Source organism: Lepisosteus platostomus, chromosome 1 (assembly GCF_059453375.1).
Source record: "Lepisosteus platostomus isolate fLepPlt1 chromosome 1, fLepPlt1.hap1, whole genome shotgun sequence".
Lineage (NCBI taxonomy): Eukaryota > Metazoa > Chordata > Actinopteri > Semionotiformes > Lepisosteidae > Lepisosteus > Lepisosteus platostomus.
In genome coordinates, this window is record NC_142611.1 from 10,617,640 (window position 1) to 10,643,865 (window position 26,226).

General features: G+C 43.0%; 1 protein-coding gene across 2 annotated transcripts; it reads right to left on the reverse strand.

The window, feature by feature from the left end:
* Positions 1-1,496: 1,496 nt before the first annotated feature.
* Positions 1,497-21,629, reverse strand: smim14 (small integral membrane protein 14). 2 transcript variants are annotated; one of them, XM_088622282.1, is made up of 5 exons: positions 21,256-21,629; positions 14,061-14,151; positions 6,649-6,697; positions 5,611-5,759; positions 1,497-4,077 (listed from the first exon to the last, which is right to left on the reverse strand). In XM_088622282.1, exons 2-5 carry the CDS (start codon positions 14,133-14,135, stop codon positions 4,039-4,041), a joined length of 312 nt encoding a protein of 103 aa, XP_088478408.1. In that variant the 5' UTR covers positions 14,136-14,151; positions 21,256-21,629; the 3' UTR covers positions 1,497-4,038. The 2 variants fall into 2 exon arrangements, with proteins under 2 accessions (XP_088478408.1, XP_088478493.1); XM_088622367.1 differs by having other exon boundaries at positions 21,233-21,606.
* Positions 21,630-26,226: the final 4,597 nt, after the last annotated feature.

A 26,226-nucleotide genomic window follows, 5' to 3' on the forward strand; every position in this document is an offset into this window, starting at 1 on the left:
TCTGTTAGTTACTAAAGTGATACGTGTAATTAATAATAATAATAATTGCTTAGACTTACAAAGCGCTTTACAGGTAATGGGGACACCCCTCCACCACCACCAATGTGCAGCATCCACCTGGATGATGCGACGGCAGCCATAGTGTACCAGAACACTCACCACACACCAGCTATCAGACGGGAGGACAGCAGAGTAATGAAGCCAATTCATAGATGGGGATTATTAGGAGGCCATGATTGATAAAGGCCAATGGGAAATTTGGCCAGGACACCGGGGTTACACCCTTACTCTTTTTGAGAAACACCCTGAGATTTTTAATGACCTCAGAGTCAGGACCTGGGTTTTACGTCTCATCCGAAGGACGGCACTTATTTACAGTATAGTGTCCCCGTCACTATACTGGGTCATTAGGACCCACATGGACCCCGGGGTGAGCGCCCCCTGCTGGCCCCACTAACACCTCTTCCAGCAGCAACCTTAGTTTTTCCCCAGAGGTCTCTCATCCAGGTACTGGCCAGGCTCACACCCACTGAGCTTCAGTGAGCTGCCAGTTGTGAGATGCAGGGTGATATGGCTGCTGGCTATGTATAAGGAATACACTTCCTGTCATTTTCCACTCATCTTCCTTGATTCATGTTTCAGTGTGGGGTCTGGGGAAGTCTCTTTTGATTCTCCTTTGCCCCAGTCTGGGAGGATCTTGAATATTTTGAATCAGTTCACCTCATAATCTTCTCTGTTCAGAATGAAAAGGTTTAGCTCCTTTGACCCCAGAATTCATTTAGTTTCCCAGAACAAAAATGTAAAGTGATGACAATTTCTACAATTTCTTGATTTGAAGCATAGATGATTGGCCAACAGGGCATCATAAGGGCAGTGTGCTGGCTCTGTGGCTAAGGATCTGGAAGGTTGCTGGTTCGTATCCCGTGGGTGGCAGAGAAATCCTACTCCGGTGGGCCCCTGAGCAAGGCCCTTAACCCCAACTGCTCCAGGGGTGGCTGAGCCAGCGCTCTGACCCCCAGCTTCTCTCCCTGTCTGTGTGTCTCATGGTGAGCAAGTTGGGGAATGTGAAGACAAATTCCTAATACAAGAAATTGTATATGGCCAACAAAGTGATCTTATCTTCCTGTTCCATAGCTCTGGGGCCCTGGGTTCAATTTCCAGTGTGCTCTGGCTGGAGTTTGTCATTTCTCCATGTGTTTGTATGGGTTTTCTCTGGGGGCTCTGGTTTCCTTCCACAGTCCACAGACCTACTGGTAGGTTAACTGGGTATTGGGAAAATTGAGGCTGGTGTGATTGTGTGACTTTGACTGAGACACCAGAGGGCTAAACAGTCACAGACCTTTGACAGCTGACAGCTTGATACACAGAGCCCGCCTTTCCAGGTACAGACACTGATCTTTATCGCCCCCTGTCGGTGGTACCAGAATCAAGCTTTAACAGTGATTTAGTACTATTCAATTCACAGCTCTGCAGAGATGCACACAGACACACTGATATTTAACCAGACTGTATAGCAGTGAGCTACTCATTTATTTAATAGTTAAGAAAGTGCATAGTGTAAGCCCTTTATCTCAATATTACAACCAAGTTACAGTGTTAGATAATGCCACAAATGACACTACAGACAGAAAATTAAACATCCACAAATTTGGCATATTTACAATCCCTTCATTTTTAATAAGAACAAAATGAAGATCATGAACCAACTTTTCCCCCCTGTAAAACTAGTCGAGAAATGTTTCTCTCACCTTTCATTAATCTCACTCCATGAAGATCTCAACTGGCAAAATGGTTAAGACTGGAAACTTGCAAACAACAAGCGCAAAGGGTTTCCACCCAGCTGAGAGATAAGGACCTTGGCTATAATTATTCTAAGTGCTCGAGTAAATTAAGGAAGGGTAAATGTTGTCGAACCATATCCCGCAAGGATAAACTTTCGTGATCGGGAACTAAGAACAGCATCCCACTCTCTTTTCAGAGTGGGATAACTATCGGCCCAACATGGAACCAACAGAAGTACGTCCTACAAAGTTTATCCTATTGCACTGGTCATCAAAAGTGCTACATAATGCAATGGAGATCATGCAAAAAAATTAAGCTCTACCCAAGGGTGGAAAAGAGTGCCATGACCAAACATGCCCACTCCATGTCTGGCGCGAGTTTTTAAAGAGACTAAGAACACATGTAACGCTGCTGAAGTACAGAGAGGTGGCTGTGTACTAACGTTCTCAGCGAACCCAAATTCGCACCACCATTTTAGCAAGTGAAAGACTAATGAAAATAGAAATGGCACGTGAATTGAGGGGAGGGGGAAGAGAGGGGGTTTCATGGATTGGCAGATGGGTGGTGCACACCGAGACAATACGCAAACGAAATATATTTGTCCCTCGAGTCACTCTTTAAGAACCAGGGCCTAAGAATACATTTGTTTGATTTTGACTTTGGCAAATTTTGTTACTGTTCTTAAGGCTCAATCTGTGAAGACAAAGATGCCAGGCGATAGGCCCTTACAACTTTGACAATAACATAAAAGAGATGACCTGCTTGAGTCTGATTATGGGCCTATTTATACACCATAGATAGAGTGGAGACACAAATCAGAGGGGAATCCAGTAAGTTGCACTCCATAATGACAGTATTATGATCTCCGTTGGGTAACTAACCACTGTTTTTTTCTGGGAAGTGAAGAGAAGGCACTAAACAAGCCCGATGTTTCCCCCTCAGTGTCTTTTGAGATGGCAGTGGAGGCTCTGCGCCGGTCACACTGCGCTTTGTACTGAAATCTTCCTGTCAGAAGGATTTAGTACCCACAACACCTCAGACTCTCTTCCCCACAGCTGTGTCTCTTAGGGAGGAGCAGGTCTGAAAACAGAACGGCTGCTAAAATATGGCTAAAAAAAAAAAGAAGCGTGCCGCAGGAAGATCAGAATTTGACTTGGAGGCAAGCTGAATAAACATCATCTCCCTCCTTCAATTCCATCATCAGATATGGATATTAGAGCCCCCTGACAACACATATGCTTTGGGTTTTTAACAGGAGCTTTATCGTTAGCACCCGAGTACAGCCATTTATTCACAAAAAAAGACCTTAAGAAGAAATTCTGTAATTATATTATATGGGTTTATTAAAGCCTCAAGGAAGTCTTTCTTCTAAGCACATCCAGAGCTGGTAGGGGCTGTGGGGGCAGGGTGTTTACATGCCTGTGATTTGTAGTGACAGGTCTGTACTGGGAGACTTGGCAAGTTATTCAGTAACTGAACTGTGAGCAATGTAAGCCTGCTCACAGCTAAATGTAAATCAGCACGTTTTTCTTTTGGTGTTGGTAGGGTTACACACTCCTGTTACAGTTTCTTAAAGTATTTTTTTCTGTAAGTGAACTCCAGTGAGTTTTCACAAAATTTAACTGAAAATGGCACTGTCCTCCCTAATTCTTCCTCCAAGTCTGGCACTTAAACTGGCAATGTGAGTGTCTGGTAGAAATCAGGATTATAATACAAAGGAGGCAAAATAAAGAGGAATGTTGAGATATTGGTGCAGACTCACATGAGACCTAAAACTGGCAACACAACCAAACAAATTTGGTGGTACTACAGTGAGGAAGTACTGGATACATTTCTTAGTTTCCATGCCTCTTTCTATATCTCAGCTTTCCAATTTCTACATTTTGATTTGACAAAATAATGAGCAAAAACACGTTGGACATTGCCTTGCCGAGTTTCAAACGGGTTGACGGGGGGGGGGCTCAACACACCAAAATGAAGGGGCACCTGCCCTCACGCCGTCCAATCAAATATCCTCACCCCCCCTGCCCAACTGCCAACCCCCCCAGTTATCACGGCCCTCTGCAGGTGTGCCGGCCCGAAAGAGGGAAGGAGAGGCGAGAAAATGGCCGGCTGAGGACAGGACTAGGATGAGAAAAGAAACAAAACACCAAATGGGCCCGATGGAGACGAAAACATTCCGAAGGCTCGTCCAGGTCACAGTAGCTGGTTTGGTCGTAGGAATCCTTGGCTGCCGAAACCCGCTCCAAAGCAGGTCTAATCCACAGGGGGCGCCGGGGGTTCTCGGCCGTGGTTCTGGAGAAACAAAGCCGCCGTCAACAGGTGAGGTCAGTCTACAGCCACGCCACACTCTCCTATAAAACCTCGCTGCAAAACCCATCCGTAGAAAGACATTTCTAGGAGGCTTGAACCTGCTTTTTTTTGTGTGTAAAAAGACATTTCACAACCTACTAAAAATGTAAAAGAGGAGGAGTTCTAGTGTTTCAGTGAGGAAAGGCCAGAGATGGAAATTTCAGCGCACGCATTTTCTGTGGAAGGACAGGAACCTCATGGAGCTGGAGGGATTTTCGTTCTTTTGGGTTTAACTGAGGGCACCCCGATGGCACAGTGGTTAGCACTGCTGCCTCGCAGTGATGGGGTCCCGGCTTTTAATATAACTGGGGTGCATGGAGCTTGTTCTCTCTGTGTTCATGGGTTTCCACAGAGGGGAGGATCTAGTATCCTCCCCACAGTCCAAAATCATAGTGGTAGGTTAACTGGCTGCTGGGAAAACTGGCCCTGTTGCGAATGCACATCCGTGTTCGTGTTAATGTACCCTGTGATGGACTGGCACCCCATCCAGAGTGTAACCCTGAACTGGAAGAAGCCTTTGGAAAATGGATGGATGGTTCCAACGTTTATATTGTGTCTAAATACATTGTCCACAAACAATGGATTTTATTTATATCATGTATACATGCATTTGTAATAAATAATTTCATAGAAAAAGTGATCATAAATGTGGCACTGCATATCAGTGTGTAATCAGTAGGGGACCAGATTTTTGGCAATGATCCGATTCTCTTTAGACATGTTGGTGACCGCCTTGCTCAGGCAGGCCGGGAGTACAGTGTTCCACAGCAAAGCAGCCAAAGAAGTCAGTTATCAATTGTCCAAATTCCACTGTTGACAGATCTTTGAGGAGTTGTGGTTTTCTGGGAGGCTGTGACTCTGCAGAAGCTGGCAAGAGAAGCACTCCTCCATGGGAATACTGGGACACCGGTATAAAAGGTGAAGCCACACTCTGACATAACTATAGATGTGCAACAATGATGGTGGCTTCGTAGTCAAGTGACTCATAAGACAGCTGTTGCCCACCAAGTCAGATATTCTCCTGTGGTGGAATTCTGGCCACCACAGAGGACAGTCACCAGCCCCGGGCATGAACTCTTCACCCCACTGCCCTCAGGCAGGAGATACAAGAGCATACGGACACTCACCACCAGATTCCTCAATAGCTTCTACACACAAGCGGTGCAGTTGGCGAACACAGTTGGCCATGCCCCTCGGACCACACCTACACCATCTACCTCACTGTAATGTAATTATTGCACATCTGGAGTCATGGTTTATGTGTCTGCATTGTTTACATCAGAACTGTTTAGTTGTATTTTGCCTACCGTTTGCTTGTTTATTGTCTAAATGCGCTGCCTCCACTTTGTGTTAATGTTGGGTTTTTTTAACAAATCGAGAGACTTTCTGCAAGTTAGAATTCCATTGTACCAGTACATGTACCGGTTACATATGGCAATAAAGTTCAAGCTCAGCTTCAACTGCCCTCTCTCTTACATTGTGTGGACCAGGAGGTTTGCCTGCCGCCCCAGGCCCCCTCATGCTGGCTGGCCTCAGGAGAAACAGTACCAGGGCAATCACAACCCAGGCCATCATGATCATGGGCACCGTCAGGTCACCACTGCTCGATGGACTGGGTCCCGGCACTGTGGAAAGAAAAAGGTCAATCGGCAAACTTTAATCAGAACTCTTCACGAGACCTGTACGTTTCTCGCATCGGGCGTGAAGCACGGTTTCTAAATGTTTAGAGAAAGACGTGGAAGTCGGAAATCCAAGTGAATGCCTAGAACGTACCACTGAAATGAAAATCTGCACTGTTGTGAAATTTATTTCTAAGCGCTGACTTATAGACTTATGCCTATAGTACCCAGTCCACTAAATCTTCATCACCTGCTCCTGCTGTATCAAAGTCCTAGTTTCACCTCACTCACACCGCGTCGAGAATCAAGCACCAGCTCTCACACTCTCTGGTACTTTGGGCTCGCAGCACACATCTGATGTGGAGGACCAGTCAATCGCTCTTTCGGGAAAGCGAGTACTGTACCTCACCATCAGCTTTCCTCTGCAGGTTGGGTTCTAGCTATCTGGCCATGATGATAAGAATTCAAGACCACATTAAGTCAGCAGTTTCAGTGTTCAGAAGTTAAAACGTTAGAATACAGAAAGGTGGGATCAGTAAGAATCTGTAGTGGAAGATTAAAAGGGAGCAGGAGATGAGCACATTAGTTATTTCACAGTCTTCTCAGAGAACTGTATGGCACTCCATCTTACTGCCCTTTCCACTGACAAATTACTCCATCTGCTTTCCCCGTTATCCGACTTTCCTGTGTAATACGAGGAACAAAGCCTGCAGAGCCGGAGATCTCCTGAAGCACACGGAGTGACAAAGCACAGAAACTGGTACAACACCAGTACCAAACCAATGAGGCACCAAGTTCAAATTCCACAGCTGGTTTCCCCAAATTCTTTAAATGGGAAAGGATCCTCAAATTCCTAGGTTTGGTTAGATGATAATGAAAGAATAATCATACATACTTTCTTGCAGGCATTCCGTGTCTGTGCAGTAGGACTGGGACTGTCTTAGCTAGAAATGGATGAAAAACAAAAGGAAATTGTGTGAGAAGATGGACAAACTGCATGGACATTTTTTTTGCAAAAAACTTATAAAAAGCATCATTGGAAATCACAAGGTCTGCATCTTTAATTGAAGAACTGTACCATTTGGAAACCATCAGGGTTATAAAAGGATCATTTTGACAAAGACAATATAAGTCTTTAAAATAAGCATTAGGAATGCAGGGGGAAAAAAATCACATAGGATTATACTGAATCATGCTCCTTTTGGACATTTGTTTGGAAGCAGACAGCACAAGAAATGATATTGTTTTACTGCAACGTAATACCAACATCCTAATCTTCTTCATTTAGTTTTCAAGGCAGCTTAGACACTTGGTGACCGCCATCTCTGTCTCAGAAGTGTGGCAGTCACCATTTCCAAGTGGTGACATAGAAACATTAGTTGGCATCTTGCGAGAAACAAATGCTGAGCTCTACAGTCCAGCCTCCACCAGTTTGAACCAGGGCTACAGTTTTAGCCCCCAGAGATTCAACAGGCAGCAGTGTACAGGCCCTGAGATGCACAGCTTCCTTCTTCGGTCTTCCATCAGCACGCTCTGCAACCTGCTAGTCTCCTCTGCTCTCGGGAGGCTCTCAGGAAGAGCTGTGTCGCTTGCAGACGGAGCCGGGCTTTAGGAGTGAAAAGCGATGCCCATTACCCACTTCACAGACGAGCCCTCGTCTGTTCTGCGGCAGAGCAGATTGGAATACAGAAACTGCGATTGCGATTCCAAACTTGAGGAGCCAGTTAAGAAAAAGGACTGGCGACTCCGCATGTGAAAAACCAACAAAAAAAGCAAACTTGAGAAAAGAGGCCCTCTTTTTCTGAAATGCTCTGTTACTTGTGTGGTAAAGGAGGATTTTGAAAATGTAGCACTGGAAGTTTCTGAATGTGGTTCACGCACACCACACACCAGCTAGCAGTGGGGAGGAGAGCAGAGCGATGAAGCCAGTTCATAGATGGGGATTATCAGGAGACCATGATTGGTAAAGGCCAGGGGGAAATTTGCCAAGGACCCCAGAGTTCAAATGCCTACTGTTTTCTAGAAACGCCCTGGGATTTTTTATTGACTATGGCGAGTCAAGTCCTCACTTCTACATCTCATCTGAAGGATGGCGCTTTTTTACAATATAGTGTCCCCATCCCTTTACTGGGGCATTAGGAGCTGTACAGACTGTAGGGTAAGCACCCCTGCTGGCCCCACTAACACCTCTTCATTAGCCAGTCTCATTCCATGGGAGCTCTGGTGAGCAGATAGCAGTACTGGACACTTACTTAACTGTTAGAACTAAGATAAACAAAAAAGATAACCAGATGATCAACCCAGCCTTATAATTTCCCAAACATTTCACACAAATGAGCTTCATGGCAACACGGATCATCAGGTCTGGCAGTATTTATAGTTCTCTCTACAACAACACCTGCTTTAGTCCCGGGGGAAGAATTACAGGGACTTAACCAACTCCTTAGCTGAATAAGCTCATTTAATATAAAGGGTGGAATTAAAAACCAGAAAACCCTGTGGCCTTGGACTGGAGATGAAAAACGATAATGCATCTTTCCTGGCTACAACTCAACTACTGCTTTTTATTCCTTGCCGAAGCCAAGCTTCTAAAGTTGAGAAAAGAGTGTTGATGCACCTGGTTATCGCTTCACTGAAGAGAAACCCCACTGCTGTCCAAACCTTGTTCTGCAGGATACATTCAAAAGCGTAATCTCATTCATTTCAGCCCACAAACGGGTGGAGGCACCTGCTATAACAGGATAGAGCCACTTGAATTTGTGTCCCAGAGCTCGCAGGTTCACTATAGAGTCCCCTGCTCTGCTCAGTGCTGCCACCTGCTGGTTCTGGGCTTCCATGAACACAACAAGACTGGCTGTGTTAACAGGCGGCTCCATTAGGAACATCCATTCAGCACCAGACACACAACAAACCACTTGTGACGCACCAGCTTTACCTGAAAGAAGTGAACGAGCCTTTTATTCCATTTACAAAAACGTCCTCCTCGATAAAGGAACTGAGGATTTTCCAGTGAAACTTTATAAAAATGCAAGAAAAAAAGAACTAGGGGTATCCAGATTCTAGCTTTCACAGTGCTGTGCTTCAGAAATCACCCCTTCTCCTTTCCTACAAGAGCAGCTTGTAGATACACTCAACTATAGTGGTTTTTGCAATTTCCAGGACTTACCATCACATCAGCTACAGACAATGCTGCAGGTTTCTGTGCTATATTTTGACAAATGTCTGTCAAAGCCCATGTGTACAACACTGTTTTCACTCATAAATGCAAAAAATGTTTGCATTTATACAGGTGGTGGTACTAGCCAAAGAGTAAATGAAAGCAGAATAAGCATGATTCACATATGTATTAATCTGTACTTCTGTGTAAAAATAACACTATAGTGTTATATAGGAAGGAATAATGTAATAAAATAATTTGTGCCAAAAGGGCATTCAGTCAGTCAAAACAGACAGTCAACACAAGAATTCACCCCTTCCAATGTCGTCTCATCTTCTCCGAATTGCAAATAATGTGTTCTCTTTGAGTGAATACTACTGAATGCTCAAATTAAACACCTCAGTGGGGAAAAAATACACATTTAATCAAAAACTGCACTGGTCTTGGAGACTGCATGGATGGCTGCAATTGAGAGGTCAAGAGCATTTAGGGGTTTGATTTTCTTTAACATCTTACAGTGATACTTGGATACATGCAGAAAACCGCTGTACTACGTTAATAATTTGGTTAATTGTGGAAAGAAACTTGATCATTTAGGCAGCTTCATTTCAATGCTTAACAAGGGATTTAAATATTGCCCTGTTGTTGTGTTCATAATTTAGAATTAATGTTTATGTGGACACGGTGCTACATTTTCATTATTCCCTTCCATCAGATTCTGAAGAACCATACAGATAATCATGATGACTTAGCTGGATGACTTGTCTGTAGTCTCAATCATGTGATCAGGGATTTGTTTTAGATAAGGATAGCCGTGTCAGAATATTACTACTTACACATAGTATGTCCAATATAATAAGACATACATATACTTGTACTCTTGTTTGGTTTCACAAATGACTGCAGCATGTTTAGTTAAGAGGGCATTGCTTTGATGGGGTCGATTGTATCACAGCAAATAGTTATGTTAAATATCACATTTGTTTAGTTTGACATGTACAAATGGTAATGAAAAAAGCCAAACCTTTGACCAAAATGTTAAGCCACCTGTTCTTAGACCACTACCTCGTAGGACGGAATATTTGAAAGGCTCGGGGGTGTGCAGGCCGAACGTGCAACCTTGAAGCCGAGCACACTAACTAGCGTGAGAAAGACGTACTAACGAGAACCACACGAGAGACGCAGGAAAGGAAAAATAAAAGAAGTGTAACTGGGAGGCAGAGGACAGAATGCGCTTGACTGGGCTCCTGAGATGAACAGTAAAAACACCTGTTAGGAGGAACAGCCTTTTGCAAAATGAACACGCTTTTGCGATGCAATAAAAGGTAAGAATGGTTTGTGTGCGCTTGCAGACCTGGCTGCTATGCCACCTCCCTTCCTGCAGATCGAGGTGAACTCCCTCGCTCAAGTTCTCGGATTCCTAGTTTGGAGCAGGCAGATTTGCTCAAACAATGAGCTGGCAGCGAGCTGGTGTGGGATGTCGATTTGAGGGGCTGTGCAGTGGCTTCCTCTTCCCAGCAGCACTTTCTTTTGTGTCCTGTCCCTGTGGCGGAGGACCAGCGGAAATGTTTCTTTGATTCAGGGCAGGCAGGTGTCCCGCGCGTGGCCAGTGGAAATGAGCCGACGTGGTGGGAGACCATGCCAAACATCACAATTTAAGCAAATCACCCCACGATTCTCAGGACCAGCCTAATCTACGGGAAGTTAAGAACAACTAGGCAATATTAAAGAATGGGGAGATACATCTGTTGAGTATCAGAAAGGAGCGTATTTGTGGTAAGAATTTCAGCAATCCAGAGTCTATACTAGGGCGCAAGGCAGATCTACATGCTGGGCCGGATGCCTGTCAATCACAGAGCGCTTGTACACTTGTAGAGATATTTACCCTAACCGGCTTGTTTCTGGGAGGTGGAACCTGGAGACAACCCCCCCCCATCAAGAACATGGGGAATTACAGAAATTAAAAAAAATGATTTGAAGTAGACCAAAGTAACCAGTTAGGCGCTGCATGTTTTCAGCACAAAAAATGTATTCATAGTTTACTGGGTGTGCCGATTGTAAGGTCCCAGCACTGGAAAGTACCAACTCCATTCATGAGAAAAGAGGATGTCAGTGGCCATCAGGGTTTCTTACCGTGCTGTACAGACAGCACATCCTATACAGGCTGGATAAGGACACAGGTGACTCACATATTGTGCAAACTCTTGCTCCGTGGAAAACAAATGCTGGTTAGTGGGGAGTGCCTACACCACTTCAGAGCCACCCCTGCTTGTCTCTATCGAGAAGTGCTGTGCACACAAAGGTTTATAGCCATATCGTTCAGAAACATTACTGCAAAGTCAACCAATTAGATCCCCACACATCTATATGGCATACCGGCTAACTACGTAAACATCTGTTTGCCAACGTAACTGAACAGCTGCTGCTTTCACACACAATGAGTCAACGGCGTCTAACATCAGCTCGTGGATCCCGGATCCCAGAGGCCACAAATGCTCTGGGTGTCCGTTTTAGCCTAATGCTTTTGTTTCAAATTCCAGGTTAGCTTGCACTCTTCCGAACTTCCAGCTTGTCGCAGTCTGGCCTGAAGCTGGTGAAGGGTTTCCGAACAGGAGGGCAAATTCTCCGCTGGCCCAGGTGAAGCACAGTGCTCAAACCTTAAACAGCTCCTCACTCTCATGCAGGTAAGTTAAACGCACTGGTTAAAGGATTCCAAAAAGAAGAGGTCGAGACTGAAGTACTGTACCACAGGAACAGCTACACTAAGGTTCAATTAACTCATCCTATCAAAGATTGTCTTCAACATTTTATTTACTCCACCCACTGACACAACCATCACCAATGCTACTAGAACTTCCTGAAGATGACTTTTTTAAACTTCTGGTGCCGTTTTTAACACATTCAACGAGGCATCGACCGGACGGATGGGTTTTTGGATGCTACCGTTCAGGATCTAGAGGGGAAATGCTAACGGGAGAATGATCGAGACTGTCAGGAATGGTGAAATGTTTAATGCACGGTTGAAACGGCTGTTTCTGTTTCCTCTGAGTCCTCCTAATTCTGTATGTACTGTCAATGGCGAGCAGCCTGGCCAAGAGTACTGCAGCTCTATGGCCTTGCAGTTGTTCCTCATACTGGAACCAGACAACCGCACCCTAGTGGAACAGGCACCACAGGGAGAGCTACTCTACAGAGGTGAAAAGGGGAAGAATGGCCCTCTCTCAAACCCTCAGACACCTCTCGCAATTAACAGGAAGCACCTGTGACGACTCCACGCCGGTGCTCGGCCAGCCCCACTAAAGAACCCACTTCCGACATCACACGAGTCGAGTGAAAGGGGAAGGTGTTAAAAGGTATTTTGAGGTAAAAAAAAAAAAAGAACCAGAATCTGATTAAGCAAGAGGGTCACAAGCCCGCAGGTATTTATTTCAACAAAGACCTTAACCAGAACCAGCCTCATTATAGGCTTAACTGGAGCGGTTTAGAATTTTGCCAGCTCTTCAGATGCACCCTTAAAAAATAACTACCATCACTTGTGACACTAAAAAGAATACTCGTTATTCTTGGATGCGTCGGCATTACAAAAGATACCCAATACTGAAACTTGCCTATGTCACAGGACCCAAAAGCAACTGCCCGTCTAGGGGTCAGAAAACAGATTTAAGAGATGAACTGTTACCCTTACCCTGTAATGACGGTGAGGCGTATGACACCCATATAATGAAGGAGACAGCCACCCGCTGCGTCATAAATATACTGTTCTGCACAGTACCTTCGCATACTCCAGTACTTGACAATGGGAACTAGCACAGACCAGTCCAGAAGCTGCGAGTGCGAGCTTGTTAAACCACTGCTCTCAGAAGACGTCTGAAGTCAGGAGGCTGAAAACTCCCAAGACCTCTCCCTCCTACAGACACCTTTGAAATACAAAATCTGATATTTACAACAGCCGTATCTAACAGTCCCACAAACCACATCGATCAGCTTTCCTCTTTGAAAGATGGTAGTGAAGAAATGTTTTTTTTATATATATATACCAAACCTTTCCAGAAACCCATTTAATTAAATGAACATAATACACCGACTAAGCCCGGTATCAAAACACCGACAGTTAAGAACCTTAAACAGGAAACTGGTGGGAAGGCAAACCAGTAAATCTTTGATCCCTAGAGATTTATTCATTTTTTCCTTTGTAAGATTGTTTCTTTTTCTCTCTTCCGCACATAATGGAGGTTCTGGCTACTGCGATGTACTGTCCTGATTAACAATATGCTGCACAGGGCTCTATTCCAAACAAAAATTGAAGCGAATTGGAATAACATCCTTCTGCCAACTGGAAGCCAGAAGGATTTACTTCTGCTGTAAACACTCTCATTCACAAGGAACTCCTGCCTGCTGTGGTGGAGACTTAACTGCCCAGTTAATTACTCCAGTTACAGCTTTCACACGCACTTCCAGGCTCCTATATGCAACACGTTTCACTATTTTGTCAAGTGTAATAAATATAGTTTGTTGTATTAACCCTATTTGGCAGCAATGTCTCTTCTACACGTACAGAAAATTCGCCCACCCTGGTGAGGAATACCTAAGACATGCGGGTGAATTGATATAATGAAGATTCCTAGTGCGAATACCTTTGACAACAAGAGCTCACAGCTCAGGTCTTTCCCTGCACCAAGGTTTAGCACTGAGAGTCAGGATTGTGAGAGTGTCCTTATTCCTCAGGGTTGAGAATGCAGTATAGAGGGGCAGATAGGGCTGTGGACTCCAGACTGGAGTGCCAGACTGGGTCCGAATTCCAGCTGCAATAGTGTGGTTTTCACTCAAATTGCTCCACAAAACGTCCTAACTCAGAGATCCTGGAGGGCTGGTGTGGTTCTAAGTTTTCAGCTTGTAAAGATGTGAATCCACACGATTTTGACTTAACTGGACCAGTTCAACTGCTTCCCCCAGCTCTTCAGGTGCTGCTGCTTTAAACAGACATGAATAACCTACAAATGGGGACTTTTGGTAACAAATGATGATTAATGGCGACCTATGCCCTAACCTATACATAGATCACCATTGCAAACACGGAGAAATGTACTGCTACAGATACTCATACAGTAAATCCCCAGAAGGAAGGGTCAGTGAAGGAAGGCCAGCCATACCAGGTTGATGAGTCTTCTCATGGCATGTTCATGGGAACAGATGCACTCACAGGGGTCAAATCCTCCTTCTGCCATGGCTCCAGAATCGCTCCTAGAAACGAAGGAAAACAACTGCTTCAGTTACCCAAGATCAGAAACAGGTAACAGGTTTACAAGCTCTGGAATTCGATTTTGACTTTGTTCTTTGAGGTTTTACAAGCTCTGGAATTCGATTTTGACTTTGTTCTTTGAGGTTTTAAAAGCTCTGGAATTCGATTTTGACTTTGTTCTTTGAGGCTTTTGGTCTTCAAATACCTAAAGCAAGAAAGATAGGTTTCATTGTGGAGGTCACACGCAGCTCCATTCTACATTTGGGCGGTGCAGTGGCTCTGTGGCTAAGGATCTGCGCTTGTGGCTGGAAGGTTTCCGGTTTGTATCCTGCTGCTGGCAGAGGAATCCTACTCCGTTGGTGCCCCAAGCAAGGCCCTTAGCCCCAAGTGCTCCAGGGGCGCCATATAAATGGCTGACCCTGCGCTCTGACCCCAAGCTTCTCTCCCTGTCTGTGTGTCTCATGGAGAGCAAGTTGGGGTATGCAAAAAGACAAAGTCCTAATGCAAGAAATTGTATATGGCCAATAAAGTTAAGTGATCATTTAATTTTTTGTATAAGAGAAAATAATTAACAAAAACATTATGCAGAACCTTTCAGTACAGTATTTTGTAATCAATCCCTTTGTTTAGGCAACTGCATACTTTAAGCACGATTCCTATTGTCAGATGGGTTCCTATAAACTATAGTATACAATTTAAAGATACTATATATAATATAAATTAAATTATAGTGTCTTGAGGATCACTTGAGTATATTCTGAATTATTTATATTAGTGCGTGAACTGCATTGCAGACTTTGTTTTTTAGGTACTAAGGCTTACTTTAATAAAGTCATTTGTGCAAGGATCTACAGGCAAAGTAGGAAAGCAAAACATTTGAGAAAATAAAGCTTGCAACTACTACAGACACTTTTTGCTAACAAGAGCTGATCTCTGAACACATGAATTTACATATTTGGTTAAATATTCATTCTATCCCAGGTAACAAAATGCATCTCACTAATACCTGTTCAACTACAGATTTCATCACCGTTTCATTATATTGTGTAAGTTGATCTATATTACTATTTTTGTCACCTTTGTTTCCATGCTTTCTGGTGCTTTTATGAATTGTTTTCCTAACCTTTTTTTGGTTGAAAAAATAAGGATTCTTCTTCCTCTGTACTTTTTTTAAGCACAGAAACAAAACCAAACCTTTTAATGTTCCCTGTTTCAGAATGATGCTGCTTTTAATAGTTTCACTGGTGTGATGGGGAGGAAGAGTGATAACGATCCAATGATCTTTTTTACTTTTCAAAGTAAACAGTTTTAATCCTGAAACTGTCATGACCGCATTTCACTGTAGTCTCATTTCAGAGAGAAAGGTTTTTTTTAAGTTCCTCCCTCTCCACAGTGTTAAGCCATAACAACAAAGCTGATTAAGCTAAACACTTTTTAATGGAATGTTTAGAACTGCAGGAACTGAAGCCCAGTGGTGGACTTATTGTCATTTAGCCACTACACAATTATTTGTAATACATTAAAACAGGACAGTGAATAAATATAACTGAATAATCTGTGGGGAAAAAAAAGGATGAAAAGCATATGCACAACTTTTATAACATGCTGCCAAATGCTATAAAAAAAGCGAAAACAGATACAGTAGGAAGCATTTTGAATGGTACATGCGAGTTCTCCAATCCCCAAAACATGCAAAAACAAATGAAAGTACCAATATGTGCCTCTCAGCATTGCTGGACACTTGATCAAGTCTCTCCACACGCACAATCCAGTGAAAAGTCAGCTGAGAGAGCTGATGTGCCTTCAGACAAATTATCAGGCACATCCCTGTCCAGCCCCCAACAAGGTCGGCCGATGAAAAGCCACCAGAAGAATTCAGTTTTCTGTTCCGCGTTTTAACATTAATCAACATCTGATGCTCAGTCTCAAAGAACAAATTCATCTGAAGAGTGTTTCTGGAGCTAGCAATTTACACACGGTAACCAAAGGTCCTCATCACAGAGCAACTGTAACAGGGCTCAGGGCACTGGGCAAGCCACAGAAGTAATGTCACCCCTCTCAGATTTGTGGACAGTGAAACAGAAGCAGTCTTTTGGTTTGGTGGAGCTATCTGTTGTATAGGGAGTGCTGCTGTGCGGGGTTGAAGCCTGTGAGCAACCAGGATCGAATCCAGGCAGGGAGAGGTGCCGTCATAACACAGACTGAAAGAATACTTGTAGCACAGGTGCCTGATTGATCCGCAAAGAAAAATGGCAGAAGTCAAAGGAAAAGAGCTTTGTGAGGTGAGGACACAGACGCGGAGGGGCATATGACCTGCACTCTGCTGCTGATTGGCTTCCTTCCATTAAGGTGAGCTTTAAGGAAAACAGTAAGTGGGGTAGTCGGGAAGAGACAGAGGAAGGTACTGTACAATCGGAACTAAAACACCGAATCGCAAGTATCTGCAAAGAGACGGCAGGATTTGCTACCCTCTGGAGAAAAGCTAGTGAAAGAAAATGAAGCCCCTCTCCAGTGGTGAGGCACAGACCAACGGGCCTAAAGTTTCTCGCTGCTGGGGCTCCATCACACTCCCAGGCTGAGGGCCTGTTTACTTTGAGAGCTAGCAAAGGACCGAAACTTCTGACACCCTACTGCCGTTCAGATACAGATTCAGATTCAGTCTCTCGCCAGGAAAACAACACCCTCAGGACAGAAACTGCATTTATGGGGGTGGGAACAGATTCCAGTCATATAGCAAGGAATGAAATCATTTCTTATAAGGAAAAAATACTATTGTTATCCAATCTGCCCTGAGCTCCACGTTTAGCACAAGCTACCCACAGCACAGCAGATCAATTAGATGGATTGCCTGGCAAATTAGTGGAATAGGCAGTCATGGCCAAGTAGGAAACTGTACACACAATCTTAAAGAGCCAGTAAAATAAGAGGGGGAGGGGATACACACTGTAAGTGGGGGGGGGGGGGGGGGAGAAAGTGACCCCATAAAGAACAGAAAACAAAAAAAAAACAGTGAGAGAAAAATCTGAAGAGGAGGAAGCCACCAGATTGTGAATACTTTCCTGAAGACCCCAGGGAGTGTTTCCAGTTTGAAGAAGTACATGGTATCTATTACTCAGCAGATGGGTGAGCAGGGCATTTCACGCGCAGCTGAAGAAAATTACATGCCTTGGCAGGGACGCTGTGAAGAACAGAGACTCTAAATCATACGTTGGCTAAACAGCAAAACACAGCAGGTGTCTGGATGCAAGGAGGAGATACGGGATCGCAGCAGCCTTTCTAGGTATACAGCTTTACACATGGGTTCTTGAGGCACTTATTCTTGACATTTATTAGTTCGAACACCTAGCTCTTTGTCCAAAAAGAATAGAGCTTAAATTTGACCAAATGCAACACACACATGCTTTTCAGTATATAATATTTCTAAAGCGTTTATTACTTTACTTTTAATATTGATCGCTTTCATAAAGGAAATGGATGGTCAGACAAGTTATTTAAGAGCAGCACACAAAACACCCTAAAGTAACATAAAAATATTCAAATAAATGTGACAAACTGCAAACAGTCCAGATTCAGTGCCACGATCTCTCAACGTAACCATCTTTACTATAATGCTGCTCATTCTCTTTATTTCTTTCAGGTACACAAACCTTCTCTAAAGCTGTGGAATGGACGATGGCACTTCTAATATGTGCAACAGCGCACATATTTGTTACAGGAACCCGTCCATCTGTTTTCTAACCACTTTACACAATACAGCGTCCTGGGAGAGCCAGAGCCTACCCCAGCAAGCAACAGGCATTAGGCTGGATCCATCCTGGACGGGACACCAATCCATTGCAGGGCAGACACAAAGACACAAACATACACATTCAATCTCCAGGGCCAATTTTCCCAGAAGCCAACTCAGATCACCTGGCAGAAACCCACAGGCACACGGGGAGAACATACAAACTCCAAGCAGATAGCACCCCAGGAATTGAACCCAGAGCTCCAGTGTGGCAAGGCAGCGCTGCTAACTGTAAATGTTATTTACTTGTGTAACATATGACCAGCCATTAACCTGTTCAGACCCTGGAGAAGAGACTAGAGTGACAGGCAAACAGTATGTTGGAGTGCCCATCTTCTTTCCTCAGAGGGACTCAGGATTGAATACGAACCCCAAATATTTCGGAGCTGTGCTTCAACTACCTGGCCTGCCCAGGCCCTTCAAAATGCTACCTATTGAGACCATACTGAAAAACTAGAGCATTCCAGTTAATAATAATGGACACATTATCTTGACTGCATTACAAAGAGCTTTTCAGCAGTTTCAAGTTTAACTGTTGTCTGGGAACGTTAGCCATTTCTCCTAAACAAAAGCTACAATATTACAGAGCAGTGGGAGACAAGGCCTCATTTCCGCCACAGCTCAGCTGCACCCCATGCCTGACTGGCTCAGTTTCCCCAAACCTGTCTTTCACTCAGCCAACTCTTTTCGGAGAAACTTTCTCTTCTCTCTTGGCAGTTTTGACAAGAGACAATAAAAACTGAAACTCACCTCCAAACCAAATAAGTCTTAAGACTCTGCCTTTAGAATAACGCCATTTTGATCAGCGGGTGAGCGCTATGAACATCTTACTCTGTTTCAGTCAGTATTACTGAATGTTCATATATTTCAGTGCTCCCCGCTGGTTTCACTGCATGAACAAAGCTCAGCCTGAGCCATCTCTCTTCCAGGACATTCTCTTCAAAACAAGAAATGCATTACGTGCCTCAGAATTCGTCCAAATTAATTTCTCCTTTGAAACAACTTTCAGTGGGATTTTATACTGCATTTCAAAAGCGGTATAAAATCTTGATTTGCACCATGTCATTAAAACAGAAACAACGTGAAGGGACCTTGAGTGAGTAGAAGGGTCACCTGCAAACTAATGCCCTACTTTTTTTCCCTTCAGTTAAAATGTATTTGATTATAACTGTGGGGCTGTGCATGAACTCTGTGGCTGGATACGGGAAAAATGAATCTTCCAGCACCCAATAGTTAATTGCCTTCCTATGAGAATTATTTTTTAAAGAAAGGTGGGGGCGCGACTTCTGTATAACTGCTTTTTTGTCCATGCAGGACAAAGCAATTCAATGAGGTTAAGATCATTGCACTCTGTTGTAAACCGTAAAGGAACAGTACTGTGAGGTGGGGAAAAAAAACTTGGGTCATCGACTGACGTTTAGTAGATGATCCAGAACAAAAATCATTTTATCTCATATTTTTGCAGCATTTTTCCCCAATAGTCCTACAGGGTTAAAAAAATATCCTTGTTCAGCTACAGCTAAGAAAATGTAGGCACACATTTATGTTTGCCCAGACCACTCGGCTCAGGAAACCAAGGAAAACAGTGCAACTGAGGTAGAATACTTCACATTTTACCCGAAAACCCAAGCTGTGATGCCTACATCGGCCTTTTGGGATTTCGACTGCACTGAACTCCCCAGCGGTTTTGTTGCACAAAAAAAGTGATTTTCCTGTTGGCATGTTTCTTATCCAATTGGTCTTGTTCTTCAAATTGTTTACTAACCCACTGAAAAGACGCCACTTAGCTTTCTGCTTAAAGCTTGTGGAGCCTGAAGGGCTTTTTAAAATGACATCCAGTACATGAGGACATTAATAGACTTCAGTAATCGTGGGCTAAGATGAAGTGAGACCCTCAGCTACAATGTCAAGAGAAAGGTAAGGGTTACCAGCCTTTTTTGACCGCAGTGTCCAGTTATGTTTTTGAGGATGTTCATGATTTTTTTGGTACCGGAAATTTTGTCCATTAACAAATGCAACATGTCCATTTCATTAAACATAAACAATGAAAGCTCTGGACCAGGGACTTCAAAGGAGTCTCCAATATTGTTCTGGAGAGTACAGATCCATTAAACCATAAAGGGCATCTGATATTACAGATGTGTAAGGACTAGGAACAATTCAAAACCAACACATTATCCAAACAATTTAATTATTTTCCTTGAGGACTGAAACCTTAACTTTGGTTCCAAATGATCTCAACTACTGAACGTGCTGCCTAATCCACCACCATTAGATAGTTCCACATCTTTAGTAATTTATGATTTAATGGTAACCTCTAAAATTAGCTGGATTGGCTCATGTTTGGACATGCTTCAGATCGGAGGTCCCCAGTTCTGGTCCTGGAAGGCTGGTATCTGTACTATACTGGTTTTGAGCTCAGCTGGGATCTGGAGTAGGTCAGTCATTATCATCTTGATTGGATCAGGTGTAATGCTTTTTCCTGGTTCTGCCGCTGCTTTAAAGAAAACCTGATGAGACACTGGAGATCCAAAACCAGGATTGGACAACGCCGACTTCAACAGTTCAAAGACCAATGAAAAATAAAAAATGAATCTACTGTATACATACTCTTCAAATCATAACCGCACAGTATTTGTATCATTTTAAACAATCCACTTAAGTGTAAATGACCACGTAAAAAATAATCTGAACCCAACTCTTGATTTTTAGTGAAGGCTGCATAGTTTACTGACGCTAAACGTATTATTTAGAATACAATTGCGCAATTCTACATCGAGTTAATATATTTGTGTTTTGCCAAAGATAGTATTTTTCGTTGGTTAACAAAACAGAAGCCCTGAGCTTCGTAGCACGGCCTCGAAAACAAACAGAACTTTAAACTTTACATTTTGGACGGCTCATTATGGGAACCGGCGACTGAAGTATTTTCGTGGTAAAAAGCCAATCTGCTGATAATTATCTCTGCAATGGTTAAGCACAACTTTGTTCGCAATCAATCTTAAAACTGCGGATTCCTAACTAAAAATCACGATTAACGCGTGTTTCTTAGCTTTGATGAATGCGTTTACAAAGGTTAACAAGCACAGCTCTATACACATGCATAGTCTGGAAGTACGAACACAAAACCATTCCTCACTCTCCAGTAAAATAGAAGCCCGGCTTTTGCAACAATGTGTTGTTTGTGTATCTGCATTCCTGACATCGGATACAAACTCGTTCCAGGAACTCCAATGAACCCGGACGGATTAAGGGGGGAGAGGAAAAAAACCAAAACAAACAAAACAGAAACATACCCGAGGAAAAACTGACAACTTACGAAAAACGACGAGTGACGCCCGAGACTACGAAGGGTTGGGTGAGTCGTTAAAATTAGCAGACAATCCACTTTTTCTTCCCAGCACCGGCGATCCCCGAACCACTGCCCAAACCAGGAAAGGACCCTGCTGCTGTTGCACACCCCGCAGCTGCAGTCTTGTTTGGATACAATCGTCCACGTCACTCCTGTAACGCGAGAGATCCGGGTTTCACGCAAGACGCCTCCTCGCAGGCGGCCGCCGACAGCCGCGTCGGGCCGCTCTGCGCTGCGCTGCGCGGCCAGGCGGATCTGTTCATGAAAATAGTGGGAAAAGCCCCGACAGTAACCCAAACGTCCGGTCTGCGTATTTTTAGCTGTTCTGTTGACCTGCAAGTGGCGTCTCGCACGGCCTCGTAACGCTGAGCATAGCCGCTGATGCGTAGATTAAAGATCCGTTGGTCCTACAGATACAGATGTGCATGCGCTGGAGGCTTGGGTGGCACTGAGGGATGCAAATATTTGCTCTCCTTCTCACAGGGTGCTTTTATTCAAATAAAGTATCTTAAAAAGGTGGAATTTAAAAAAAAACCCACACGTAACAGTTAAGTTCTTTTTCGTGTCTTGCTGATACGAGGACGAAACGTGTAAAGAAAACTCGCGGAGGCTGAATAATTACAGAGCATTGCGGATCGGCACGTATTGGGCCACTGAGACCTGCAGTACCAGTACTGCTACTTTGTGATCAATCCTTTTTACATTTTCTTGTAGCGTGTTATTGTGAAGAATATGGTAATGACGCTTACCAATCACTTAATATCGAAATTCTAACAAAGCTTCATTCATTGTGTTTTTTTTTTCAAATTGTTCCAAGTACGACGATGAACTTGACAGAAGACATTGTCACATGCTTCATCTTTCCGGAATTGCTTTGCATACTTGTGAGGAAACACCTTTCTGAGCAGGTGCTTTTGTTTTTAAATTTTGACAAACGAAAATGAGGACAGAGGAACAGAGACAGTAGTCGTAGCGACCCCCCGCCCCCCCCGGAGGTATTTAGTTAAAATCTGACTGAGACCTTGCAAATTAATTATTGGCTGGAGTTTTCAATCTGGATTACTTAAAATTCCTCATGACCAGAGGGTTCTCAGGCAACCATTTTAAAAGTACAGTAGCGTCTGTACATCCTTCGGATAAGACGTAAAACCGAGGTCCTGACTCTCTGTGGTCATTAAAAATCTGGCCAAATTTCCCATTGGCCTTTACCAATCATGGCCTCCTAATAATCCCCCTCTGTGAATTGGCTTCATTACTCTGCTCTCCTCCACACTGATAGCTGATGTGTGGTGAGCGTTCTGGCGCACTATGGCTGCCGTCGCATCATCCAGGTGGGGCTGCACATTGGTGGTTGTGGAGGGGATCCCCATTAGCTGTAAAGCGCTTTGAGTGGAGTGTCCAGAAAAGCGCTATATAAGTATAAGCAATTATTATTATTATTATTATTATTATTATTATTATTATTATTATTATTATTATTATAAATAGAGAGAAGACAGGAAGACATATGAATGTATGACACTGAAAAGCAAAAGCAAAGTGGATAATTGGGGAAAGCTGAATAAAAAAATGTAAGTTTAATGCAGCGATCTTTCATTGGTCAAGACCTCTGTGAGTCACCTCTGCGGGGATAATAAAATAAGATCCATCAAGCCATTCTTTTGCAGGATTTTAGCTCATGCAGCCTTTTTATTATTTATTGCAGGTCACATACAATTGAGAAGCTGGTGTGGCACAGGTCCATAGCCCCTTCGGGCTTATTAGTCAAAGAGAAGAAGGTTGGACAGTGAAAAGGAACACTTTTTCTCTTGCCAGCATTGTCCTAGTGTTTAAAGTCTTGTTTTTGGCTGGGCTTCTCCATGATCTTCAAGTTGTTGCAAGTTCTGCTCAGGGCCGTGTCCCAGCCAGCTGTGACATAAGAGATCACTTTGATGGCCAAATACATTTTCTTATATTATGAATTTGTCTTTTCACATACCTCAGCTTGAACATACTGTACCTCTTCATGAGACACACAGACAGGGAGAGAAGCTTGGGGTCAGAGCACAGAGTCAGCCATTTATGTAGGTTTAAGATAAGATTTTTATTTATTATTATTCCCCTGAGGGACATTTTTTATTTAAGCTCTTTTTCTCCACTTGACTTGCTTTTTCCATAATTTTTGGTTTTCTTGACCTGTCATTCCAGAGAAAAGTATGGTATGTTATTTTCTGTGCTTCCTCACCGAATGAACTTGCATGCACTTCTCCATTCACCCTAAACAACTAGGGAAGGGGGGGATGAAATTCAATAGAGCTGGTATCCCAATATGTAATCTCCTGTCACAGTCTGAGGAGCTAAGAGAAAGTTTCAATACAATATTATATCATTGTCCGGAATGTGTGTTAATGTTTACTAATTGATATTGCTTGGCAACAGGGCATTTCAAAAGTCACACCAATAAAGTTATTTGAATGTGACATTAACAAAATAAGAGTATAGTATTTACAGCTGAAACTCCAGAGCTGTTAGGTGGATGGTTTCACTCTCAGCGCAGGTGCAACAGCTGTATATAAGTATATAAGTGTATGTATGTATAAGTTAATTTGAAGTAGAAAAATTTGATGCCCATTGTATTGTCTAAACAGGGGTGATGCAACTTTCCTAAACTGCAATCTGGTTTTTAAAATACAGACTAAGCAACAGGGACTTAAATGGTAGTAACTGTTTTAAGGAGAAAATAATATAAAACACAAAAACAGGTGTATATGGACTCCAGCCACTTTCCAAACGAGTCACTTTGTCAAAGTTTGGGTTTTCAAGGTGCCCTTTGAAATTCTTTGTGAATATTACAGAGTTGACTCAGATGAAGCAAGGTGAATTCAGGGGCCAAGATGGTGTTGTGAGAAATCACTATTTGTTCTTTTCACGTTTAGTATGAAGCTATAATGTACATGTAAATATGGAGGCATTACTGCTGACTTGGTTTCTGTGAGATAACCATGAGATCGTTAACAAGCCTTTTTCTTCTGCAATGAGGAAGTATGCCTGCAGTTCAGACTGCAGCTTTCGTTTAAAACATGACCTGCATAGACCCACACATGCAAATAAGTGCCGGCTTTGCATAGGAGACTAGTTTCCCCGACTTGATGTTTAAAAAAAAAAGCTGATTTTGATTCTGGAATTTAAACTTTTAAATTCCAAAATAATTCTCAAAGGAATTGCTCTTCCGTGTTTTTTTTTTTTGAGCCTTTAAGGAGACACAACAGCAAATCCTTTTTTTCGTGAGTAACAGAAACAATCTAAAGAGCGGAACTTTTGGGGTCTCCCCAAAGCCCCTGTGGACATATTCTTGGGCCTCCTCCTCGTAATCATGATCTTTTCAACTTTACATTCAATCAAAGGAGTTTAGTGTGGGTCCAATGCAGCACTCAAATGATATCATTGCCATCTGACCAGACATACTCTTTATTAAGTGTAATAATTCGGGCTCTGACAGGGAATGTCAGCATCCAAAGCGAAGCTCTCACACAAAACCTTAGGAACAAAACAGAAAGATGTTAGCTTTTTCTGTAACATTGTTAAATAATGATCATTGTTTGCGTGTCGCTTTTGTGAATCATATCTTGTGTGCAGCGTGGAGACTATTCTGGATTCCTCTGTGATTAACTTTGGATTGGGCCGTACTTGTGTAGCATTGTTAAAGGGTTTGAACTTCAGAGCTATTCTGTCACATTCTGTATGCTCATATGAAATTTTCAGGATACAATAAATAAATATGGCGCTCGGGGTTGTATTATTGGCAACTGTCTTCTCGGTGGTTCTCTCTTACTTGCCCTGCTGTACTCTTTGTTTCCCATTTTGTGTTGTGTATCAGTACTGCACAAGGTCAAAAGGTCAGTGCTTCACTGATGGACTGCTGAATATGCTGCACCACTAATCTCTAGCCCATTGTTACTTCCTGGAGGCCTAGATTTCAGAGAGATGTTTTGGGGAGTAGTTTGGAGTGGTTATTCGGAGTGGTAAAAACAGCAATCTAGAATTGTTCTATGTAGACCTAATGAGACATGAATTAAGTCTGAGGTAGTTAGCAGTAATTCTGTTTTTTTTTATCCAGTCATAAACGTTATGCAGTTATAGTATTGGAGCTCTTCTTAGGTACTTAATTGAACCACGGTTCTGACAAATATGAGTCACATTGATTATGTTTTTGCTTTATGACACTAAAACTGGATCTTGTCACATGTCAGAAGCTAAGCAAGACTTGGCCTCGTCAGTAAAAGGAAAATTAGATGGCTGACAGAACTTGTTTTGGTACATCAGTAGGTGGCACTCTTCCCTATTAGATGAAGGGGCAAGGTGCTGTAAAGATCGAAATCTTTCAAATGAGACTTTTCATAGGCCCCTCTGTACTTGTCACATTAAAATTTCGTACAGCACTTTTTTACAACTAAAATGGTCCCGCGTTCCTCCATTTGTAGTACATATTGCCACACACTCGGTTAATCATTCGGCAAAAATATCGTTCACTGAATTTCATGTTCGTGAATGTAGTGGGTGGAAACGTAAATAAAATGTAAATAAAATACAAATATAAAAAGCACAAAATTAAATATGTGCAAAAGATGGGCCCTATCTCGAACATCACACCTGGAAGGAAAAAAAACAAATCGATTACAAAAATAAGCTAAGCAGGTTATGCTCCAGCACCTATTTCAGTTGAGTAGTGACATTATTATAATAAAACGCCTAGCTTTGACTGTGTAGCCCCGGAATGGGAAAACGCCCTTAAGCAGAGCTCCTCTCCTCGGAATCCGTAAAAACATGACACATATTACATCTCAGAATACCTAGCACATCCCTGAAGGAAGTTGTTTTATTCCAGTTTGTAACATATTGTTCTTTTGGCACAGTGCGCAGACTCCGCGGATCGCCATTTGTGTGCGGGTAGGGGGGGGG

Coding starts and splice junctions, on each gene's coding strand:
- smim14 (XM_088622282.1), bottom strand. CDS start 14,135: ATGGCAGAAGGAGGATTTGACCCCTGTGAGTGCATCTGTTCCCATGAA. Junction 6,698..14,060: donor TGAGAAGACTCATCAACCTG/GTATGGCTGGCC, acceptor ATCCATTTCTAG/CTAAGACAGTCCCAGTCCTA. Junction 4,078..5,610: donor AACCTCCTGGTCCACACAAT/GTAAGAGAGAGG, acceptor TTGTTTCTCCAG/AACCACGGCCGAGAACCCCC.